General features: G+C 39.3%; 1 protein-coding gene across 1 annotated transcript; it reads left to right on the forward strand.

Moving 5' to 3' along the window:
* Window positions 1-92: 92 nt before the first annotated feature.
* Window positions 93-20676, forward strand: capns1b (calpain, small subunit 1 b). Its single transcript, XM_084716897.1, has 11 exons — window positions 93-278; window positions 2363-2420; window positions 2597-2633; window positions 4884-4976; window positions 13726-13783; window positions 14700-14764; window positions 15967-16035; window positions 16118-16196; window positions 17268-17384; window positions 18270-18328; window positions 20382-20676. Exons 2-11 carry the CDS (start codon window positions 2371-2373, stop codon window positions 20406-20408), a joined length of 654 nt encoding a protein of 217 aa, XP_084573023.1. The 5' UTR covers window positions 93-278; window positions 2363-2370; the 3' UTR covers window positions 20409-20676.

Below are 20676 nucleotides of genomic sequence, written 5' to 3' on the forward strand. Positions count from 1 at the left end.
TGTGTGTGTGTGTGTGTGTGTGTGTGTGTGTGTGTGTGTGTGTGTGTGTGTGTGTGTTGGGCGGAGTTGATGATGCATGGAGAAAGAAGTTCTTTTTTTGCTGGACTGGTTTTGTTGGACTCTGGCTGTGGGAGTGGTGGGAGAGGGAGGAGTCCCTCTTCCTCTCTCTCTCTCTCGCTCTCTCTCTGTGTCACAGTGTCTTCACCTTTCTCGCCCGCTCCCTGTCAGTGTCTTCTCTTTCTCTCTCAGTCCTCAGAAGTCTCCGAAGTCTCAGATCAGTAAGTAAAACTAATCCTGATTATTGATCCTGTTGATATGATTTATGTGTGTTTAAAGCATCTGAGCTGCGTTCACTGACCTGTTTGTGCTGGTTTTATGCTTTTTTTGTCCAGTGTGTGTGTGTGTCCGCTGGTTTTGTGAAGTGTGTGTTCAGTGTGTGTGTGTGTGTGTGTGTTGAAACCTGCCTCTGTGTAGATGATGTGAAGTTGAGGTTTTTGCATCTTGTTCTTCGTCTGTCAGACAAACAGTCCGTCCTGACTCAGAACAAGGAGTGTCTGTGAAAGTTCTTCAGTGAGTCATTATACTCAGTAGATGTTTATTGATATTATTATGTTATATTTAATGTATATGGTATATTAGTGTGTAAATCAGCACAGTACTCAGTGGGTAGCTCTGTTGCCTCACACCAAGAAGGTCGTGGGTTTGAATCCTGGCTGGGTCAGGTTCTCTCTGTGTGGAGTTTGCATGTTCTCCTGTGTTTGCATGTGTGTCCGGTTTCCTCACCATCAAAGACTGGCTTAAAAGTCCCTGTTAAAATACAGAGAACAAATTTCTCTGCAAGGATTAGTAAAGGATTACTTAAAGGGATAGTTTACTCCCTAACTCAAAAATACATATGTTTCGTCTTCCCTGTAGAGCTGTTTATCCATCCAGACAGTTCTGGTGTGAGCTGCAGAGTTTTGGAGATATCAGCTGTAGAGATGTCTGACTTCTCTTCAATATGATGGGACTAAAAATGCATTTGAAAGATTCAAAACCAGCACCATCTCTTTCCAAAAATCATGACCTACTTACTCAAAGTCAGTCCCTCCAGGATTTCGTGTTTGGGTTTGTTGGGGCCTAAAATGTCTGATTTCAAAAGAAAATCGTGATCGTTTTGTATAATTCAGTAAACGTGTTAAGTGAACTCACCAAAAAGGCTCACAATTATAAAAAATCAAACAAAATCTGCTTTATTTCAAATGTAGAAGTGCACGTGCAGTGTATTCCACAAAATCTTTGGAGCTCAAACTCAGTTAAAACAAGTACAAAGTACAGTTAGAGAGAGAGCAGTTTTTGTCTGAGGCTAATGGCATCCTAAAGTTGGCTATAAGTTTGCAAATTCACAGGTGTGGGGGGGTTGAGGATTATACAATATGGTAGTACAAGTATATCAATTATGGCTCGTTCATTTATTGCACATGCAGTATAATAACTAATGTTACCTTTGAATGACATAGCTAACGATGTTAACAGTCATGTTAGCTTTTTCCTGCAACTGAAAATGTAGTTAGACCAATGCATAACTAGCCTGCTAGCAGCTAACTGAGTGGACTGAGCTTTACAGATATTCTGGAAATGTAAATTACAGACTCTACTTCACTCATGTCACTGACAGACACATTTTGAAACCATATTTTTGTCACCGTTCTGTAAAATGCACTGACAAAATATAAATTTGGTTGTTTATAGAACAGTAACATCTGATTTAATGTGATAAAGAAGTGAGATAATAATTTTGAGTACATGTATGCATATAAATATGTACTTTACTAAACATTGTAATGTGCTGGAACAGCTTAAAAATGCACCTTGACAATGCTTGAAAAGTTCCTGAATTTGACTTTGGAAAAGGTGAAAGAACTGTATGTACAAGAATTAATCGATCTAACTGGAGCTCAGTAACATAATATCAGTCCTTCATTGGTCTCTCATGTTGGTTCAGACTGAGTGCATGAATAAATAACATTAACATCAGCTGATTCAGCAAATGAAGGAAAATGGATTGATACAGCTTAAAATGTTGAATTGGGGTTCGACAAGTACGCGTGTTTATGTAAAGATCTGATGATGCAATTTATAAAGTCTGAAACTCAACAAAGTTTTTTAATCTGAGTCAGACCGAACAACTGTGATGGTAATTAATCAGAACTGTCATCGAGTTACGCTTCAGAACTAAAGAAACAGATTTTATTCCTTTACGTTTTCTAGTTGTGGACAGATTTTTTTTTTTTTTTTTTTTGTTTGACTTTTATATCTGGAACTGTTTGTTCTTGTTCTCTGTATCTCATCCTTGTTTTCTCTCTGTGTCTCTGTGTCACAGACGCCAACATGCCGTTCGGTGTGGTAGGACTCATCAAAGGCATCATTAATGTTGTGAGGTGAGCCACATGATTTTCTTTTTTGATGGAGCTAGGCTAACAGTTTCCCTCTGCTTCCAGTCTTTGTGCTAAGCTAGGCTAACAGTTTCCCTCTGCTTCCAGTCTTTGTGCTAAGCTAGGCTAACAGAGCTCCGCACACACATATTGACTCATCTTCTGTTTTTGTCCTCCAACAGCGACTTTGACGCCTCTCAGTTTATTCCCTCTCCTGCTGTAAGTACCAATGTTCAGTGTAAAACTTGATGAAGCAGCTCCTCTTCCTCCTGCTCATCCTTCTCCTCCCTCTCATTTATTCTCTTTAATCTGTATTATTTATTAGATTCTCTCAAACAAGTACATTTATTGAAACATCCCACAGGTCATATATTTGACCACATGCTCTTTGTATGTTATTAACAATCACTTAAAAGGACAGTTTGTATTATTTTGTTGTATGAGGTTCTTCTCCACAGTCAGTGTGTTACCTACAGCAGATGGAGGTCGACACACCTCTGCTTTGGAGAAGCAGCAGGAGTACCAGTGCAGGAAGCTAAGCTAATGTCCTGCTGTGGACAGGGTCAACAGGAACATGTGACTTAGACACCAGTTATACAGTATTTTCACCTCTTACCTTTCTGTCAGACAGACTTTTCTGACAGGAAGACAAATTTCACTCTCTACAAACCAACCAAACTCCATTGATAAAATCAGTCATTTTAGTTCACAGAACACAGAGTTGTTGGTCTGTTGGTGTGTCTGTGTTGTTGTGAGACTTTGGTGTTTTAATTCAGATTTCACATTTGAAAAATATGCTGCAAATATACTGTGTAGTGTTTTATTTTTTTGGGCTTTTGCCTTTATTTTGGATAGGGACAGCTGAAGATATGACAGGAAAGGGTGCAGAGAGAGGGGGAATGACACGCAGGAAATGAGTCACAGGTTGGAATCGAACCAGCGACCGCTGCAGAGGACCAACAGCCTCAGTACGCGGGGCGAACGCGCTACCAACTGAACTATGGGTGCAGCCGTTACTATTTAATTTTATTGAACATATTCTGTAAGATTTTCTACATATTTCAGTATAATTAGTGCAGGAATGGAGGGACTTTGCCATGTTTCTGTTTTGAATGTGTTTTCAACAGTTTTGGAAACTGTGTGTTAGCATTTGAAAAAATGTGCTGCACATGTACAGTGTTTTTCAGGTGTTGGACTATGAATGAAACAGGAGTTTACTGATTTTGGTGGTCAGTGCTTGAATTTTGTGTGAAAGCACTGACACATGACTCACAGGCTGGTCCACACTGACTTGTGTTTCATTGACTGTGTGAGGAGTTTTGACAATGTGACAGTTAAAAGCACAGTCCAAACAGAAATATGACAAATCTGGTGTATTTTGAAGTAACCATACTGAATATGCAGAAGAAATTAGCAAAATATTTACAATAAAATGAAATAATAATTACAAACAAACCTACCCAGGTGTCCTGTTTTTAGTCTTTTTACCAAACAGACAACAGCTATAAACTATTATAAACTATTTTTTTCTTTGGTAATTATAGCAGCCCTGGAATTTAATCAACATTTACAGTGTTTTTCTCAAGCAAATTACTGCTGTATATTATATACATAGAAAAAATAAATCAAATTTTACCAATGAAGTAAAGAAAAGCTGTTTTCTTCTTATATAATGAAATACTGATTTATGTTAAAAAAAAATCATACTTCAAAGATTTAAGTTCATTAATTCTGTAATGCTGCCTGTTGTTTTAAGCTCAGTGAGAACTGCTGTCAGTTTTGGTCAAACAAACTCATTTTAATATGTCGATGAAGTGTTTCTGTCTGAGTCACTGTTGAAGGTGAGATTAACTCTTTATGCATATTAATAATTCAGACTGCATTGATAGTTTTGAAAAGTGGCTGCAGGATCGGCCGCTGCTTCTTTGCAATAAAAAAATTGTAAAATACATCTTGATTTCTTTCTTCAAAATATGAAAGTTTAGAAGATTTACATTTATAGATGAAAATCTCTGCAGAAACATGATGAAACTGATTAGGAAAACTCTTTACTTTCAAGTGAAAGCTCAAAGTTACAAACAATATAATCCAAGATCTACAAATATTGTTTTTTTTTTTGTTTTGTTTTTGTTTTTTTAAAGTTTTACCATCTCTGGTTGGCTTTGAACTTTAGAAACTCAAACATCATATTAAAAAAATATTCTGTCAATTCATTGAAGTGAAAGTAAATGTAAATGTAAAAAAGTAAATGTTCAAATTGTTATATTTTCAATTAAAATTATTTAGATTAGATTTATCTTGAAGTCTTGAAATTTGCCTTGAAAGTCGTCGTTCCTATTTTTTACAGTGTATGAAACTCTTTAAAATCTGATTTAACTTAACCTCAGATTTCATAAGCAAACAAACAGTCAGACTGAGGAATGTGTGTGAGAGTGAGACCTAACAGTAAGTCTCTGTGTGTTTGTGAAGCCTCCACCTCCCAGACCTCTGAACTTCGCCGAGGCTCATGAGAGTGACGAGGAGAAACAGTTCCGCAGAGTTTTCCAGCAGCTGGCCGGAGATGTGAGTCCATCATGTTGATGTTTAATCCTGTTTGTTCTGCACTGCATCTCACTCACTATTTTATTGATTTCTTGATTTCATTTATCCCAGTAAATCAGAGCTCCTGTCCACCTCTGCACCACTTCTCATTTTGTTTTGTTGCAGTCACACATCCTGCAGCCAAAGATTTTATCCAACTGAAATCTTTCTTTTTATCTCTGAAAAGACAGTTTACTGACAGGAACAGACTTTATTTGTGGTTTCTTACTAAAATTAAAAATGCAGACAAATTAATTAGCAACACTCAAATGATGAAGATGATGATGATGATGGACTAATTACCTGATGACCTCCTTAAATCAAAAATCAATATGTCGTTGCTGTGCTGATCACGAGCGCTCCGGTTCTGAAATAGTTGAGCACCTATGGGGAATATGCATGATGAATACCATGTGATGGTATTTGTATGTGTAGGTATTTTCTCCTTAGTTATTGCTGTCAGTTGTATTTTTATACATATGAGTACCATTGTGTTGTGTTGTGGCAAAGACAACAGCAGCCTACAGCACGATAATTATTAAAGAAGAAATATATTTACTGTAATTCATCATAACATGATAATGATGTGTCATCAGAGATTAAGTTGAAATGTGTTAAAAATACTCTCCTCCAGGCCAGAAGAACTGGTTTTGTTTGCCCGTTTCACATTAATGAAAGTCCAAATTAAAGCTCAGTGTTGCACAGGACTGTGACGAGTGTGGACTCGACCGTCCCTACGAACTCGCTCGTCAAGTTAATTGTTAAGACTTTGGTTGGAGGGATGAAGGAGACAGTGGCTCATGTCTGCCCTCTTATCTTTGTCTCTTATTGAATACAATTACAGCAAAGAATAAAAGTACAAAATAACCATAGGTTTGAGAAAAGTATGTTAACTTGTGTTGTCCGCTCCCACCGTTGAAGCTTCAGATATTCGCAGGTAAGTCTCGCTGAAGGTTCAAAGTCCCAAAAGGTGGTATTTAGGACAGCCTTGATAATTATCAGGAAGATGTTCTTGTTAAACTGGACAGGCTCTGTCTCCTCAGCTGAAAGCTGTCACACTAAATCTGTTAAATTACAAACATTTCCTCAAACAAGAGAGCAAACCTATAACAATTTCATGTAGAAAACACATACAGCTGCAGCTGTCGTGAGTCGGTCAACGAGCAGGTCCACATGTCTGCTGCTGGTTCACAGTCTCAGGGTCACGTTACCTCAGGCCTCACAACAAACCTCAGAGACTTTGGTCTCCCCTGTAATTACACTGTAATGAATTGTTTACATCCTTCTCTGAATATTTACAGAGTCTGTTCATGGACACCAAACAGAACAGAAACATGGAGGTTACATGTGAAGGAGGTTTGTGGTTAATTCAGATGAGGACGAAATTATTAGCCCTCCTATGACTTTTTTTTTTTCTAAAGTATTTCCCAAGTGCTGTTAAACACAGATATGCCAAACATCCTATTTTTTATTTTGGATGCTTACATTATTTTACTTTGCACACAGACACAAAATTATTTCACAAAATGCAAAAACTACCAGGGTCAAAATCATTAGCACCCTGATGCTAACAGTCAGCTGTGTTTCCTTTTTGATGGATCACAGTCTGCAGTCTCAGACGTCTCCTGAAGAATCCCAGCCTCTTCTTCTTTGGTGAATCTCCCAAGCTCCTCCAGATCTGATGGTCTCCTGGTTTGGACCTTGGTCTTCAGTTCACCCCACAGATTTTCACTGGGATTCAGGTCAGGTCTTTGTGCAGGTCAGTCAGTAACGTTCACTTTGTTCTTCTGGAGGAAGTTCTTCACCAGGAGCGATGGATGTTTTGGGTCGTTGTCGTGTTGGAAGACAAAGCGACGATCCAGACCCAGTTTTGCTGCTGACTGCTTGAGGTTTTCTTTCAAAATCTTCACATATCTTCTTTCTTCATGATTCCTTCCTCCTTGATTCTCAGAGATTCCCAGTTCCAGACACACTGAAGCATCTCCACAGCATAACACTCCCACCATCGTGTCTCACTGTGGGGACGCTGTTCTTTGGATTATACGCCTCTCCCTTCTTTCTCCAAACATAAGCAATGTCTCTGTGGATAAAGAGCTCTAGTTTTGTCTCATCTGACCAAAGGACACACTTCCAGTCTGCAGAATCTGTCTCCAGGTTGTCCTCAGCACACTTCAGTCTGGTTTGAAGGCATCTCTTCTGCAGAAGTGGAGTTTTTCTTGGTCTGAAACCTCACAGTCCATTCCTGAGCAGGACTCTAGTGATTGTCTTTGTTAAGACTACAATTCCCGACTTGGCCAAATCCTTCACTCGTGTCTTGTCAGTTGTTCTGGGGTCTTTAGACACGTCTCTCACTAGTTTTCACAGCAGTGGTTTGTGCTGTGGCTCAATAAAAAGATCAGTTCTTAAGGAGGACTTCTTAATATTGTTATATATTATTAATTTTTTTTCTGAAATAATTCTGTTATTGCGTGCAAATTAGAAAGCATAAATTATTTCTGAGGAAACTAGTATGTTTAGAAATGCTATGTTGAAAATTCTTTGCTCTGTCAAAAAGGCACTTGGGAAAATTTGGAGAAAAACTTTAAATTTCATTGGGGGACTAATAATTTTGTCCTCACCTGAATGCAAAACTACAAAGTCATAATCATTGAATTGAATCAATAGAAACCATGTTCACCAAACGTTCAGAAGACTTTAGATCCTCATAACAGTTAAATGATCTTCAACAGATTATAATCCAGAGCTGTCATCTCTCGTCTTTTTCACCTGTATGCCCTTAAAATGAAGCAGTCTCTGTCCATTTGAACCTCTCACTATTGGTTGCAAAAAAGCAATTACTTTTCCTTGTTTTATTTGAACAATTTTGAAAAGCTGGAAGAAATCTAATTATCTACTAACTCCTACATATGAAAACAAAACATAAAGTAAAGTTCAAAAAATTAAACAGAACTTTGGCCATCTAGGTTGATCTTGTGACACCTCATGGGGACCCCAACCACCAATTTGGGAAAAAGTGGGAAAAAGTGGTATATTGCAGGTCTTTTGCAAAACAATCATGAAAAACACCAAAATAAGGTCATGGTTATCCAAGAAAGGTTGAATCAAAGGCAACTAGACTTGGTTGTTGATCCTTGAAAACGTTGCGTTGGATGAGGATCTGCAGCCAAGTCCAGCTGACCTTCATTTAAATGTCCACAAATATTTTTGCAGATTTGTCTCCTTTATATAGTTTGCAGGCTATTTTCTTTCCTATATATCCTGTGTTTAGTTGGCCGTGAATAAAGGACTTAACAGGGAAATGTGCAACATTTTTAATGCAGGTAGTATTTTCCCAGAGAAAAACTTTGATTCTCATGGTTGTCTTTTCTTTGTCTTTAAGAAAAGCAGATCTTTTGCTGAGCTCACAGGTGTCTCAGAGGTTTGGAACAACAAGAATTTAATTTGACTCACTGAGATAAATTTAAGATCTCATTTAAGTTTTCTTTTGGATCTCACTGTTGTCTCAAGACCTGATTATTGAGGACAAATTTAAGATGAGTGGAGATAAAAGACAAAAAAAGAGAAATATTTTAAGATCTTTAGTTGGTCTTTGGTCTCCAGCTGAGATGAGACAAACATTTATTTAAGAAATATGAGAAAATGGTCAAAGTTGAGATTTTGTTTTGAATGTTTCCTTTCCTCTGGGTTCCTAATCTGAGTAGTAAGTATAAATTGAGTTTCAGAGATATTTGACATTGAATTCAGTGTTCCTCAGGAAAGTATTCTGGGTCCTATACTTTTTACTTTATACGTTATACTATATTATAATGTCACATATCACTGTTATGCTGTTGCTGATGATACACAAGTTAAAACTCTCTTGGAAAGTTAGAAGTTTGTGACTGATTAGTTAACTTTGCTGTTGTTTCTGTTGTGATCTATGTTTCGACAGTCTACACTTCTTACAGTCTGTTTCTTAAACTTGACAGATTATTTACATTTTGCTGCACCTTGTCATCAGAAGATTCTAGTTTCACTCAGTGGAAAAACAGGAAGTGTGAGGTGTTTGTGTGGAGGCTCACTACTGTTTACTCTAATTACTCAACTGAAATGTTCACCTGATTTGACACATCTCAGGTGATTTGGCTGCTTCGCTCTACTCTGTCTCTTGATCTTTCTGTCTGTTTTTACCTGACTCTTCATCCCTCGCCACACCTGTCTGCCTGCTGTCGGCTGCATTCCAAACTCCACCCTCCACTGTCCCGTTCTCTTTCTTTGTCTGCTCCATTATCATCAGGACAGGCAGGTTCTGTAGCTCGTAGTGGTCGAATTCATACCTCGTGTTTGAATTATACACAAGATGAAACTGAACCGAAGAAAGAAGAATGTTGAGTTCAACATTTAATTTCCCTCCAAACAGCTCATCCTCAGTCACTGTTTCAAACTTAGAAGTAGTATAATTAAACTTAGCCAATGCCCCACCCCTCTCTTTTAGATCAATTGGAACATTTAGTCAGGATTGGACTGGACCGTCAAGACACACATACATGTTTCCTCTGCGTCATATCAGCAGGTTAAAACTCTGTTCTGCTGCTGTAATGCAGCTCAGCATGAAATCTGAGTGTTGCATCTTGAGTGACCACTTGTGATCAGATCTCACCTCTCCACTCACCATCATTTCTGCCTGCAAACACCAAATGTGTTGTTTTTAACATTAGTAACGTGTCTTTTTTTACTCACAGAAAGAATCAACTTCATGTAGAACATCTGCCAAATTTACAAGAAGGCCAAAATAATTAAGAATTTGTCATTTCACAAAGTTTATAAAGTTGCTTCTTACTCAGTAACACAAAATAGGGAGATTTTTTAAGGACGTCTGGAGACTTTTTCTGTGGGCAACAAAGAAGTATTTGTAAATACTTTGTACTGTATTTGTAAAATTTGACATGTTAAAAAGTTGTTGATGCTGCGACTGACACAATGTTCTTTACAAGGAAAGACAACTTCATGTTTTGCATTTAAGCCAGGGCAGGCAACATTGTTTTGGTATCATTGAGGAATAATTTCATAAAAGGCTTTCAGTTTATTGTAAATCAAATGATCTGAGAGAGAGCTACACTCATGTGCCTCCTCCTGACTCTGTTTTCAGCATTTAAAGAATCTGACTTAAACCAATAACAGGTCTTGTAGGACCTGGGGGGGGGGGGGGGGGGGTCTCTTACCAGTTCAGCTGTGTGTGCACTTTCCTTCAGTGAGACCCTGATTCAATGAGAGGAAACTACTGCAGGAAAAGTCCCTATGAAGCAGGGTTATAAATAGTGAAAAGAGTTTAATAAGCAACATGTTCATCCCAGGAGATTGTCAGCTCACCTGGTTACTTTTGACTTCATCACTTCACAGTGGAGCTTCTGGAGAAAAAAAACAGTTACTCTGATGCTGACTACATTACTGGCAGGAGAAGAGCTCAGAGTGTGTGTTATAACTTTTGGGATTAAAACAGGATTTATTTTTACTCCTGCGTTTCAACCCTCTGCAGCAGCAGTAAAGACATCATGGAGCCACAGGCCAGCCAGATGAGAGCTTAGAGTTTGTTTTTGAAACTTTTGGGATTTTGGGATTTATCTTCACGTTTTCTTGTAAACCTATGTGCAGCAGCACCATGGAATAGCCGACCGTGCTGTTTACAGTAAGATGTCTCAAATGTATTTGAAATTCATGTCATGAGAGTAAAGAGAGGAGGGATGTAAAGGAAAGAATCAACTTCTCTCCGTGAGTTATTACACACAATTTCAGACACCATGCTTTTGTACTGGCATTTTTGGCTGTGCCAAGTGAAACTATGTTGCCGCTGAGTTGCATTTCCATTACGGTTTATATCGCGGTGAGCCATGCCTGACATAGACTGACTCTGGAGAGGGGACAAAGCGATCCTGACTTGCCTCCAACCAGGCTGCAGTTACGTCCCAACGGTGGTGAGCCTCCTTTTTGTCCCGCTACAACAAGAGGGTGTTGTGATACTGAGCTCATGTGTGCAGTAGAAGAGAGAGAAAAATGTTTTCCCTCAGGGGGGCTCAGGACAGAGAAAGGAAACCTCGAAGAAGAGACTCAAAAATTAACCATTATTAGGCCTTCTACCTATTGCAGCCGAATTTGCAAGAAGGCATGAATGATTATCTTATGTTTTTCTCACAATTCTGCATTTTTTGAAGGGAGTCTGGGGATATTTCACCTAGTATTGCAGTTACTTCTGTCTTGCCTGTCAAATCAAACAGGTAATTCGTGTTTCAGTGTCGACTCCTGTGTTGTGTTATGAAGAGACAGTAGAGAGAGTTTGAAGTTCCTCTAAACGCTACTTGACACTATAGCACTTCCTTTCCCTTGCCCTCTTTGTTACCTAAGTTTTTGAGGATGTAAAGTTCAAAAGATAGAAGAAATGAGTTTTCCATAAACAGTTTGAAAGAGTCAGCGATGGACTCTGATATGTTCTTATCTTAGTCAGGAAGCTCTGGAATACCATCTGAACTGCTGATGTGATTTCCAAGATAAACCAAAGAGAGCAGAGAAACAAACAGAGTGGATGTAGGGCTTATATTTCTTATTAAATAGTAAATGTTCATATTCACATTTTCTAAATTGCAATGTGGCCTGCTGGAATTTTCAAATCACAGAAGAGGCAGTGTTCGTTAAAGTGTGTGTCAAAACTTTGGAAAAGACAGAAGCAGAAGCATTCTGGGAGGATAAACTTCACCCAGGATCCCAAATGTGTTCATAGCTTCATTTCTACAGAACGTATACAGTGAGTCATTCTGTCTGTTACAGAGATCAACAGTTTATTTGTCGTCTGATGAACATGTGGAAACAGTCAGCTTCAGGTGTGTGTGTGTGTGTGTGTGTGTGTGTGTGTGTGTGTGTGTGTGTGTGTGTGTGTGTGTGTGGAGAGAAAGAGACAGAACTCGTTCTCTACATTCCTGCCATTGTCTGGCAGGGAGGCACTCACTGCTTAGGGCGTTGTACTGTATGTGTGTGTGTGTGTGTGTGTGTGTGTGTGTGTGTGTGTGTGTGTATGTGTGTGTGTGTGTACGTGTGTGCAGTTTTCTCTGACTCATCAGAGGGGTGTGTGCACCAGTTAGACCAGAACTAAGACTAGGTCTCTGTGGGTGTATGTTTTTAAATCAACAGTGAGGATGAGGATGATGAAGATATTGGTATTAGAGTATCTCCCGCCCACCTGGCTGAGCTCCAGCTGGGCGGGGCCAGGCGGACGGTAAAGGTGGAGTCTCTGCTGCTTGTTCTCTTCTGGAAACTTCCTGATACTTTTGTAAGACACGAACTGTGACTGTGTGACGTGGTGGTTGAGTTTGATGACATCAGCAGAGCTTTGGAGGCTGTTAGAACAAAATCAGGAAGTGTTTTTAGTTTAGTTGACACATTAAGAGGAAGAAGGCATCAAATCATTCACAACTATGCTGAGGAAAGCAGCGAGTCCAGGTGCCAGTATTTCTAAACTTTTAGTTCAGATTTTATAATCCCTTTTTTTTAGATCCCAGGTTAAAGTGATCTTGTGGGTTTTTGTTGTTTTTTTAGAAATGATCATTCTGTTCCAGACATCACAAGATCGTCTGTTGGTCACAGTAACATTTTATTAATACAGGCAGGTGAAAAAGTTAGAAATTGTGAAAGTAAAGTGCAAATCAGTTTGCATATTATCCATATTCACTTATCTGTATTAGAACACGACACATAGACCTGAACTGCAGAATTTTCTGAAGCTGGTTATAACCATCTGTGTATTTATTATAACTATTCATGAAAAGTTTTATATAAATATATTATTGTAGCTGTTAAATGTCTTGCTGGAATGAACGTGAACTTCAGTTTGAAAGCATTTGTTTTTTGGTGTTCTAGTTATTAATAGTTAATGGTTAAATGTTAAATTCAGAGTGGATAGACATTAGACTTTGATCACATTTTATGGACCAAACAACTAATCAATTAGTGGATAATTGTTGAAAGATTGATCACTAGTTGAAAAACATCCAAACATGTGAAAACTGGTGAAGTGCATGGACATACATCCGTGTGCTCCATGTTTTCACATGTTTGGACCTATTTTTCGATTGACAAGATTGTGACAGGATCAGTAATCAATCAATCAATTGTTTTCAGTTTATTTTTAATTTTTTTTTAAAAAAAGTCTAAATTCTCTGATTTTAGCTTTTTAAATTTTAATATTTTTATCTGGATTGTATGTTCTGGTTTACCCAAATCTTGAGATTTAATCCCGTCCAGGTTCAGATGTAGAAAACACAGACCGCTTTCTGTCTGATGTCATCTCATAATCTCAAGAAAACGAGTCGTGTTGATGCCACTGTGTAATCACATGAGAGCAGATGAACACACTCTGGCCTTGATTTCAGTTGAACTAATCTGCTCACACACACAGTTTCACCACAAAAACATTTGTGCCAAAGTCAGAGCTGAGGCAAGAAACTGAACTGAAGGAATCAGATCATAGAGATGCTTCAGTGTTTTAACATCAGGCAGAAAAGGTTTCAGCAGTGAGTCAGAAACTGGAAAAATATCAAACTAAACAGAAACAGCTTCAGCTGTGACTCACTCTGTTTGGAGGATTTCCTCTGTGGGGAAACACATGCATTCTAATGTTCTAATGTTCTTGTGTGTGTGTGTGTGTGTGTGTGTGTGTGTGTGTGTGTGTGTGTGTGTGTGTGTGTGTGTGTGTGTGTGTTAACAGGACATGGAGGTGAGCCCCAGCGAGCTGATGAACATCCTCAACAAAGTCATTTCCAAACGTGAGTCTGTTTGTTTAACACGTGAAGGTTCTTCTGTTACACACTGATCCATACACTTTTAAGGGTTCTTCCTGAAAGGTTGAGGTTCTACCCAGTATCCTTTGTGTCTTAAGAACCCTTTTAAAGAGAAATGGTTCATCAAGCATTCTTTGTAAGACAAAGGGTTCCATCAATAACCTTTTTCATCCAGAGAACCCTTTTTAGAAGAAAGAGTTCTTCAATGATTCTTGAAAAAGAACTCTTTCACCAAGGGTTCTTGGTAGAACCTGCTTGGTGGGTTCTAGATAAAATGCCTGAATTATACAAAGGTTCACAGTAGAACCCATTGAATGCATTCTAGATAAAACCCTTGAAGTATAAAAATGACTTCAGTAGAACCCCCTGGATGTGTTCTAGATAAAACATAAAATGTTCTAAGTAGAACTCTGTGACTGTGTTCTTAATAAAACCAATGGTATTTAAAGGGTTCTTGGTAGAACCCTGTGGATTGGCTCATGTTGGCATCCTAAGAGTATGGAAAGGTTCTGGATAAACCCTCAAGACAGGGTTCAGGGTGGAACCTTTGTATCATAGGAAGGTAAGATAAACATTATTGATCCCCACAATGGGGAAATTTACACAAAGGTATCTATAAGGGTTCTCTGTAGAATCTCTCATAAAGGGTTCTGGGTATTGCCTTTCACAGATGGTTCTAGGTATAACCCTTTATAAAAGGTTCCAACAGGAACCAAAAAGGGTTATTCTATGGGGACAAGCTTAAGAACCTTTTGTGGTTCCAGTGAGCATCATTATTTCTAAGAGTGTAGAAAGAAAAACTACTAAAATGTTCTTGTGTTCTTCTTTCAGGGTTCAATGAGTTAATATTTGTTCTGGAACAATATGAAACTGTTTAAATGTTCTTGATCTCTTGTCTCAGATGGTTCCCTGAAGACCGATGGTTTCAGCATTGAATCGTGCAGGAGTATGGTCGCTGTCATGGATGTATCCTTTCACACAATATGGTTCTAACACAGAAGAGTACTACTGAGACTGAGAACCATTGTTTGTCTTTGTCAGCAGTACACTCTTCTAAAAGATTTCTAAAAGGGTTTTTCCCAAAGGGCTTGAGTTCTACCCAGAGCAATTTGCTTCTGGAGATTTGTTTTGAAGAAAGGCTTTGTCAGGTGTTCTTAGTAGGTGTAAGGTTCCAGTAAGAACCCTTTTCATCCAAAGGGCCCTTTTTGGAAAAAAAGGGTTGTCAAGGGTTCTTTGTACCACAATATAAAAGGGTTCTCTGTAAAACCCACTGGGTGGGTTTTAGATAAGACCCTTGAAATATAAAAAGGATCTCAGTAGATCTCCCTCACTGAGTTCTAGATGCAGCCCAAAGAATATAAAAAGGTTCTCAGTAGATCTCCTTCACTGGGTTCTAGATGCAGCCCAAAAAATATATAAAGGTTCTCAGTAGATGCCCCTGACTGAGTCTGACATACAACCCTCCTTCTAGATAAACCCTTGGAATAAATGCTTGAAATATATAAAGGTTTTCTCTAGAACCCTCTTCCTGGGTTCTAGATAAAACTCTTGGAATATAAGAACGTTCTCATGTGAACCTCCTGAGTGCATCCTCAGTGAAACCCTTGGAAAAGAAAAAAGTTTTTGGTTGAACCCCCTGGGTGGATTCTTGTTAGCACCCTTACAAGGCAGAAAAGTTCTGGATAGAACACCCAGAGAAGGTTCTGGGTGGAACCATTATACCATAGAGGGGTTATCTGTAGAACCTCTCATAGAGGGGTTCTGGGTGAAACCTTGCGTGGATTGTTCTAGGTATAAACCCTTATGTTGGGTTCTAGGTGGAACCTTTATAAGGGTTCTCTTTTGGGGACAAGCCAAAGAATGCTTTGTGGTTCTAGTTAGCACCTTTATTTCTCAGAGTGTATAATAGCAACATTAGCAGCAGTGACAGGTGTTCCTGGTTGCCAGGACAACAAGGACTGGAAAAGGTTCTGAGAACTAATAACTGGACCGACTCATTAGTTTGTGTTGTGACCTTTAAAGGTTTGTTTGGATTCACAGGAGTAACATAAGAACACAAACAAACTGAAAGAACCTTTAATATGAAAAACTGCTCTGTGTTCCTGCTCTGTGTTCCTGCTCTGTTCTCTCTGGTTTGTGAGTTTGACCTTTGACCTGACGTTCTTCAGAGCGACAGTACGGGGAAACTGGGGTTCCACGAGTTCAAATATCTGTGGAACAACATCAAGAGATGGCAGGTGGGTTCTCTGTGTGTGTGAATGCTGTGTGTTTTGTTTATCTGACATATTGTTGTTGTTTATCGTTTGTTTGTTTTCTCAGGGAGTTTATCTGAGTCATGATGCTGATGGTTCAGGTGTGATCTGTTCTAAAGAGCTGCCCAAAGCCTTCAAGGCTGCAGGTGACAAACACACATCTGTGTGTGTGTGTGTGTGTGTGTGTGTGTGTGTGTGTGTGTGTGTGTGTATTATTGTAGTTTGGTGTTTTTCCATTAGTTTTATTTAAGTTTTTTTGTTTTTTCTGTTCAGTTTTTAGTCTCCAGAGCAGGTTTTTGTTATGATTTAACTAGTTGGTGGAGGACCCAAATGCAGACAACTGGAGGAGTTCTAGTTCAAAAAAAGGTTTAAGTAAATAAAACAACAAAACAAAGGCTTACATGAAAAGTAGGGAGGTCAAAAATCCAGAGTCCAAAGAAAACAGAATCCACAAAAGGCAACTCAAAAACCGTCCAGGGGAAAAAACACAGAAGGGAAACAAATGGGAGACACACAGGACGCAGGCTGACATACATGGAAAACAAGCACGAACTGACAAAGACATAGAGAAACACAGGGACTAAGTAGGGAGAACTAACGAGACACAGGTGGGCAAACGGGTGAAACACATGACAATTACAAAGGTGGGAAACAGACAAAGACAGGAAGTAAAAACAGGAGACACGAGGGAGGACAAAATACTACCAAAATAAAACAGGAAATCAACAAAAACCAAAACCATGACAGTTTTTTAGTTTAAGTTAAGTTTTTATAGTTGAAACTGGATTACAGTTTAATAAACTTTATTAAGATGTTATTTCACACCTACTTTTTGTTTATAGTAGAGTTGCAATGATTCATCATTAATCAATTATTAAGTTAATTAGCAACTGTTTTGATAATCAGCTTGAATAATTTGTTACGTCTTGTCACATCGTTTTTCCTCTTTTTCAGCAACCTTGAAAAAATAGTTCCAAATAATATACGTCTGTGTGATTCATATATTTGTTTTCAGCTGACAAGATTGTGACAGGATTACCTAATCAATTAATTCAGAAAATATACAGGAAATAATCAACAGATTAATTGGCAATTAAAATAATTGTTTCTTGCAGCCCTAGTTGGTAGTTAAGTTTTAGTTCACTATATTAACCTTGGTGTGTGTGTGTGTGTGTGTGTGTGTGTGTGTGTGTGTGTGTGTGTGTGTGTGTGTGCAGGTTTCCCTCTGAACGACCAGCTCTACAAGCTGATCATCCGTCGCTATAGTGATGAGCACGGCGACATGGACTTTGACAATTACATCGGCTGCCTGGTGCGACTGGACGCCATGTGCAGTGAGTGTCTTTCTTCATATTCACCTTCCTCATGCTCCTCCCCTCTCTGATACACTGACACTGACTGACACTCTGAAATCTACAGACTGACACTGACATCTACAGTCTGACACTGACATCTACAGACTGACACTGACATCTACAGACTGACACTCTAACATCTACAGACTGACACTGACATCTACAGTCTGACACTGACATCTACAGACTGACACTGACATCTACAGACTGACACTCTAACATCTACAGACTGACACTCTAACATCTACAGTCTGACACTGACATCTACAGTCTGACAGTGACATCTACAGACTGACACTGACATCTACAGACTGACACTCTGACATCTACAGACTGATACTCTGACATCTACAGACTGACACTCTAACATCTACAGACTGACGCTGACATCTACAGACTGACACTCTAACATTTACAGACTGATACTCTGACATCTACAGACTGACACTCTAACATCTACAGACTGACACTGACATCTACTGACTGACACTCTAACATTTACAGACTGATACTCTGACATCTACAGACTGACACTGACATCTACAGTCTGACACTGGCATCTACAGACTGACACTCTAACATCTACAGACTGACACTGACATCTACAGACTGACACTGACATCTACAGACTGACACTCTAACATCTACAGACTGACACTGACATCTACAGACTGACACTGACATCTACAGACTGACACTCTAACATCTACAGACTGACACTGACATCTACAGACTGACACTGACATCTACAGACTGACACTCTAACATCTACAGACTGACACTGACATCTACAGTCTGACACTGACACATCAGGCCAGTAAATGTAAATGTAAATATATATGTTGTGTCTAATGTGTCCTGCAGGAGCCTTTAAGACTCTGGATAAGGACAACAGTGGCTCCATCCAGCTGGACGTAAAGGAGGTAAACACAGTTTGTTTCACTTCACTGTTCTGATGAGACTCTGAGACGAAGCTGCTATGATCTGACAGAAACACAAGAGCTGCTCAGATGGGAAGTTTTTCACACAACCTAATTCAACCCTAACAGGTGATTGGTGGTTTAATCTGATCTCGTCTGGACAAACTGTCCTGCAGGACATTTTTGTGTTTTAATACATAAGTATTTTAAAAATTATAAATGTTAGAAAACAAAACAAAGCAGTACTGTGCTCCACTGTCAACACAGAGTGATTGTTGTTTAAAGAGATTCATCAGAAATATCTCTGTTACAAAGACGCCATTTATGTTTGCACGAGTTTATCAGTCACTTTGGAAACATGAGTTACTCCACCAGACAATCTGCAGGAGATTTTACAGTGTATTCAGAAAATACTCAGACCCTTCACTTTTTTACTTTTGTTATGTTGCAGCCTGATGCTAAAATCGTTTAAATACATTTTTTTCACATTAATCTACACTCCATAATGACAAAGTGAATATAGAATTTTAGACATTCTTGCAAATTTATTAAAAAGAAAAAAACAAAATATCACATTGGTATAAGTATTCAGACCCTTTACTCAGTACTTAGTTGAAGCACCTTTAGCAGCAATTACAGCCTGGAGCCTTTTTTGGTATGATACAACAACCGTTCTTCTTTGCAAATCCTCTCAAATTCAGTCAGGTTGGACGAGGACCGTTGGTGGACAGCCATTTTCAGGTCTGTCCAGAGATGTTCGATAGGGTTCAAGTCAGGGCTTTGGCTGGGCCACTCCAGAACATTCACAGAGTTGTCCTTAAGCCACTCCTGCGTTGTCTTGGCTGTGTGCTTAGGGTCATTGTCAGATTGGAAGGTGAATCTTGGGCCCAGTCTGAGGTCCTGAGCGCTATGGAACAGATTTTCATTGAGGATCTCTCTGTACTTTGCTCCATTCAGCTTTCCCTCAATCCTGACCAGCCTCCCAGTCCCTGCTTCTGAAAAACACTCCCACAGCGTGATGCTGTCACCGCCATGTTTCACTGTTGGGGTGGTACTGGGCAGACGATGTGCCTGGTTTCCTCCAGACATAAAGTTTAGAACTGAGACCAAACAGTTCAATCTTGGTTTCATCAGACCAGAGAATCTTGTTTCTCACAGTCTGAGAGTCCTTCAGGTGCTTCTTTGCAAACTCCAAGCGGGCTTTCCTGTGTTTGACACTGAGGAGAGGCTTCCGTCCAGCCACTCTGCCATACAGCCCAGAATCAGTGGAGGGCTGCAGTGATGGTTGTCCTTCTGGAACTTTGTCCCATCTCCACACAGGATCTCTGGAGTTCAGTCAGAGTGATCATCAGATTATTGGTCATCTCTCTTACTAAAGCCCTTCTCCCCTGATCGCCGATTTGCTGGGCAACCAGCTCTTAGTAGAGTCCTGGTTGTGCCAAACTTCTTCCATTTAAGAGTTATGGAGGCCACTGTGCTCTTGGGAACCTTCAGTGCAGCAGAACCTTTTTGTAGCCTTCCCCAGATCTGTGCCTTGTAACAATCCTGTCTCTGAGCTCTGCAGGTATTTCCTTTGACATCATTGCTTCTACAATACATTGTCACCTGTGAGGCCTTTTATAGAGAGGCGTGTGCCTTTCCAAATCATGTCCAATCAATTTGATTTGCCACAGGTGGACTCCAGTCAAACTCAAAAACTCAGAAAACTACGTGACTTTTGTCAGGAGTTTGGGGCTGAGTTCCTGACACCTCAGATTCTTTAGATGCAGGTTTTTCTGTGGAGGACAGAGATCTGATCGGAATCAGGAAAACAAGGAGACATGAAAAACACAAACATTGTTTCCTTTATTACCTGGTTAACAAGTCCAGGCACAGATCACAATTGAATTCCAGGTGTAAAAAGAAAGTAAGACGACAGAAAATCAATCTGAAAGTGAAGAGAACAGTAGGGTTTTAGGGGACATGTCCTGCTCTGTGTCCTTTTGTCCATTAATGAGTGAAAATATCTAATGATGAATTAAAACATTGACATTGTTTGTCTGTCTTTGTGTCTCAGTGGCTCCAGCTGACGATGTATTCCTGAAGCTGCTGCAGCTCCTCAACAGAAACTTCTTCTCTTCATCCCTCTCTCCATCTCTCCATCATCTCCATGGTAACGGGACCAAAGTGCTAAAGACCAAAATGAAGCTGACGCTGCTGCTGCACACTACAACACACTTCTGTTACTGATCTCTGTATTTTATGTTTTAGAGCAAATTTTAAAAAGTTCTTGATTTTTATTATCAGGCTGAAAATGTTTATGAACTCAACTCTGAAAGTTTAAAGAATAAAGTGACACAACTGACATTTAA

The sequence above is a fragment of the Lutjanus erythropterus genome, chromosome 4 (genome assembly GCF_056507025.1).
Source record: "Lutjanus erythropterus isolate fLutEry1 chromosome 4, fLutEry1.hap2, whole genome shotgun sequence".
In the NCBI taxonomy this organism is placed as follows: Eukaryota; Metazoa; Chordata; class Actinopteri; order Lutjaniformes; family Lutjanidae; genus Lutjanus; species Lutjanus erythropterus.

Coding starts and splice junctions, on each gene's coding strand:
- capns1b (XM_084716897.1), top strand. CDS start 2,371: ATGCCGTTCGGTGTGGTAGGACTCATCAAAGGCATCATTAATGTTGTG. Junction 4,977..13,725: donor TCCAGCAGCTGGCCGGAGAT/GTGAGTCCATCA, acceptor GTGTGTTAACAG/GACATGGAGGTGAGCCCCAG. Junction 16,036..16,117: donor ACAACATCAAGAGATGGCAG/GTGGGTTCTCTG, acceptor TTGTTTTCTCAG/GGAGTTTATCTGAGTCATGA.